General features: G+C 61.8%; 1 protein-coding gene across 1 annotated transcript; it reads right to left on the bottom strand.

Annotated features, from left to right (window-relative positions):
* Positions 1-541: 541 nt before the first annotated feature.
* LOC126470887 (uncharacterized) lies at positions 542-3,748 on the bottom strand. The gene has a single exon (XM_050098911.1). It carries the CDS (start codon positions 3,746-3,748, stop codon positions 542-544), a length of 3,207 nt encoding a protein of 1,068 aa, XP_049954868.1.
* Between the last annotated feature and the right edge of the window lie 478 nt (positions 3,749-4,226).

Raw genomic sequence — 4,226 nt, 5'->3', positions numbered from 1 at the left:
CACGGGACAGTGGTAAGAATCGAAACCGAGCCAAAGGCTGCCCCGTGCGCTAAACTGACAATAATTGTATCTGGCGGGCCGCTTGAATTTGCCCAGGCAATGGCCTGATTGGCTAACTTCAATCGTAATAACTCGGAAACGGTGCAACGTATTGAAGTTTTTTCTTGACGATTGTTTCTCAGCACGATCTGCCCTGCAAAGCCCTTACAAACTTTTCATACTGTTTCTGACCTCCTCGTGTAGGTTGTAAAACAGCAGAGCTGTTTATTAGTAGTGCAAACCTCTGTAGTAAGTACAGGTAGAGTCCCATTACGTACGTAAACATCTTAAAAATATGTTGCGTGTGGGTAACGTTGTGATTCGAAACCAGATCGGCGTAATAAATTTTAAAGAAATCGTACTACGCAGCCGTTGTCGATATTTAAGACACGACGAAGTTACCGAAATTCGTGCGAGCTGCGGAGCACCGTGTGTATAAAAGATTTAAGGAAAAGTAAATCACAGTTGTAGCTTTCCTCCGAGGGGAACCAGGAGTGGCAGGCTAAGCCGGCGTCAGCGTGAAGGAAACGGTGAGCGGCTCGGAGAGGCGCTCCTTGACGGGCAGGAACACCACCGACGGCACGAACTTGGCGGCGTGCACGCGCACGCTGTGCAGCGGCTCCTCCAGCAGGAAGGGCTGCATGATGAAGGGTGCGCCCTCGGGGCCCTGCGGCGGCGCAGGCACGGCGTAGGACGCCGGCACCCGCGCAGCCGGCCCACCCGCGCCCGCCTCGGGCTCGCGGTGGCTGCGGCGCACGTGTCTCTTGAGCGCCACGGCGCTGTCCGCCCGGAAGTCGCACTGCGCGCACCGCAGCTTGCCGTCCGCGGCGTCGCCAGCAGGCGCGCCGTGCTTCTTCTGGACGTGCGCCAGGTACAGCTCTCGAGTCTTGAAGCCGCGCGAGCACTGCGGGCACCGGAACTTCGTCTTGGCTTCGGCGTCGGCCGCGTCTCCGTCCGGCTGCTCGGGCTGCAGAGGCTGCACGGGCGGCAACGGCCTGGGCGCGGGGAAGGCGGCGGGCGCGAACGGGTTGACCAGCCCTCCGAACTGGTGGGACAGGAGGTGCGTGTGCAGAGGCTCGCCCTGCAGCTCCTGCAGGCAGATGGGGCAGTGCTGCGGCGCCTTCCCGGGTTCCGGGTCGGGCTGCACGGTGGGGCCTGCCACGTGCGTGCGCTCGTGCACGAACAGTAGCGCCAGCACTGGCGTGCTGAAAGGGCAGTACGAGCAGTGGTATTCGGGCGAGTCGCTACCGGCGAATAGGTTGGACAGCACGTGACTGGCGACGGGCTCGGCCGCCTGCGACGCCCAGCTGGTGGGGATTTTGAGCGCGGGCGGCCGCTGTTGCTGCTGCTGTAGGGTCGGCTGCTCCGACGCTTTGGTCTGCTTAGCCCTGTAGCGCGACTCCAGCTCCTTCCACTTCTCGGCACCCGCGTCGCCGTGGTCGTTCACGAGGTGCGCGCGTAGCCACTTAGTGCTCCTGAAGCGCCGGCTGCAGACGGGACACGCCTCCGTGAAGTGGCTGAAGTACCGGTGGCTGAAGTCCTTCAGGTCACTCGGCTTGAGCGCGTGGTCGCCGTCGGGCGCGTACGTCGGCAGCGGCGCCGACGACGCAGCCGTCGACGAGGTCGCCGCCGTCGAGGCGCTGTCCTCCACGATCCCGTGAGTGTTCTGCTTGTGCACGCGCAGGAAGTACTTGCTGCACAGCTCCTTGTTGCAGATGTCGCAGACGACGCCACCGATCTGAGCGCCGTTCTCGATCTCGATGCCGTGCATGCGTTGCATGTGCGTTTTCATAAAGTACTTATTGCACAGCTCCTTGTTGCAGATCTCGCAGTAGCTGCTAGTGGGTGTGAGAGAGACCCTCTTCTCCGGTGCCGACGTCTGCGGCTGCTGTGCCACCTGGACGGCGTCCTTGGCCGGAGACTCTCGCGAATCGGTTTCTTCCTTGACGACACTCTGGGCCAGCGCGGCGATCGGCGGTGACGGCGCTGCCGCTGTCGAGTGGCACTCGTCGTCGTGCTGCTTGAGTAGGAAAGTCGTAAAGAAGTCCTTCTTGCACGGATGGCAAAAGGTGGCGGGTGCCGGCAGTGGCGATCCCTCCGCACTGCCGGCACTGTCCCGCTCCTTGTCTCCGGAAAGTACGCCGTGCTCCGTTATCATGTGAGCCCTGTGCGAATACATGTTCTCCGACTCCTTGTAACAGATATGGCAAGTCTTGACGGAGTCGACGTCGAGGGTGTTGAGCTGAAGGATCATAGTCTGGAGCTTCTGCAAGTCTTCGCTTATGTTGTCCTTGTTGTCGGAGAACGCGCGGTCCCCGTCGGCGTCGGCCGGCGCGCCGCCGCTGTCGATGGGTACGGTGGTGAGAGGTGTGCTCTGCCTGTTACTGCCGCCCTCGCCCTCCTGCTGTTCGGATTTCAACTCCGCGGATGTTTCGCGCTTCTCGTTGTCCGAGTGCATGTAGGCTCTGTGCACTGTCATTAGGTAGCAGCTCTGGAATCGCCGGCCGCAGACGTCGCACTCGGCCTCTGCGCCGTCGGCCTGTTCCGAGAGCGAGTCGCTTTGCTCGTTGACGATCAAGTTGAGTGGCGAGGCCTGAGGGCCGCCCCACGCACCCGGCGCGGCTGCCGATCCGCTGCCGTCTTTGGACGGTTCGGAATCCGCGACGACGATGCCGTGCCGCTTGAGCTTGTGCGTCCGCAAGAAATACTTGTTGCAGTACTCTTTGCAGCAGATCTCGCAGAAGGCCTCGGCGTTGATGACGCCCAGCTTGCGTAGGTTGTCGACGGAGAGCGGCGGCTGGTGTCCGGCCGCGGCCGTGTCGGGCTGCTCGCGCGGCTCGTCCGCCGGCTGCTCGGCCAGCAGCTCCAGCAGGTCCTGCGCGGCGGGCGCGGGCAGCGACAGGTCGGTGGCGGACGCCGCGTCCGCGTCTCCCGGCTTCTTGGCCGCGGCCGCGTCTCCCGCGTCGTCCGCGATGCCGTGCACCTTGGCCTTGTGCCGGCGCAGGAAGTACTTGTTGCTGAAGCGCTTGTGGCACACGTCGCACGGCACCCGCGCTTCCGGGGACTTGGCGGCCACGCCCAGGTGCATGTGTGCTACTGACGCCTGCCCCGGCGTCAGGTGCGGAGGCGGCATCTGCTGTTGCTGAGACTGCGCCGGAGGGGGCGGTGGCGGGGGTGGTGGCGGCGGGGGTGGCGGGGGTGCTGCCTTGGCCGCAGGAGGAGCGCCGTCCGTGTAGATGCCGTGCTTGTTCGCTTTGTGCGTCTTGAGGAAGTACTTGTTGCAGAACTCCTTGTTGCACTGCTCGCAGTACGCGTCAGGGTTGAAGATGCGCACGGGCGCGGCCGCGGGCAGCAGAGGTGGGCCCGCCGCGAAAGCGAACGGGAAGAAGGCGGACACGTCCGGCCAGGCAGGGGCCACAGGGACGGTGGGGGCGGAGGGGGTGGTGGGCACAGACGGCGCGGAGGCGACGGGTCCGGGCGCGGCCGCGGGCGCGCACAGGTCTAGCGGGGGTGGCAGCGCCACGGCGGCGTCGGCGTCGGCGTCGGCGTCGGCCTCGTCCTCGCTGGTCGACGGTGTCGCCGAGGCGGCGTCCCATCGCAGCGGCGTCGTCTGCTTGCGGCGCTTCTTGGCGTGGCGCTGCTCGCCGTCCTGCTCGTGCTCCGGCGCCAGCCGCCGCTTGCCGCCCTCTTCCTGCTCGCTCGAAGACATCCTCTCTTACACTTGCGCCCACTCCTGCAACACAGCCACGCGACACACCCCAATTACAAACTCTTCTTCAAATAAACTCGTTTGGATGGTGACAGCTGCAGACGACATCCGTGAGCTTTGGTCTTAGGTGGCAAAACGGAATTTAAATCAAGCATCGTGTCAGTATCTAAAGTTCTGCTGGTAGAAGAAGGAAAAGTTAACTTTGCATCACAAATCGGGAACACTGGAACGGTCGAAATGTTTGAAATATGAGATCGTTATCTTTTAAACCGAGATGCGACATTAACTCGAATTGTTTCTACGAACCTTCTGCCAAATACTTAAGTATAAACTGCAAAGTAATCGTGTCCATGTACAAACAGATGTAATGCACAGTAATATGGCGGGAGGCCCTATTTGTCACAGAACTCCTTGCTACGAGTAAAAATGCTCTGATCGGTAAATTGAAATATGAGAAAAACAGATCTCGACAAAAATT

Source organism: Schistocerca serialis, chromosome 3 (assembly GCF_023864345.2).
Source record: "Schistocerca serialis cubense isolate TAMUIC-IGC-003099 chromosome 3, iqSchSeri2.2, whole genome shotgun sequence".
Classification (NCBI taxonomy): Eukaryota; Metazoa; Arthropoda; class Insecta; order Orthoptera; family Acrididae; genus Schistocerca; species Schistocerca serialis.
Note: the sequence above shows the minus strand (reverse complement) of the source record. Positions and strands in the feature narration are given on the sequence as shown.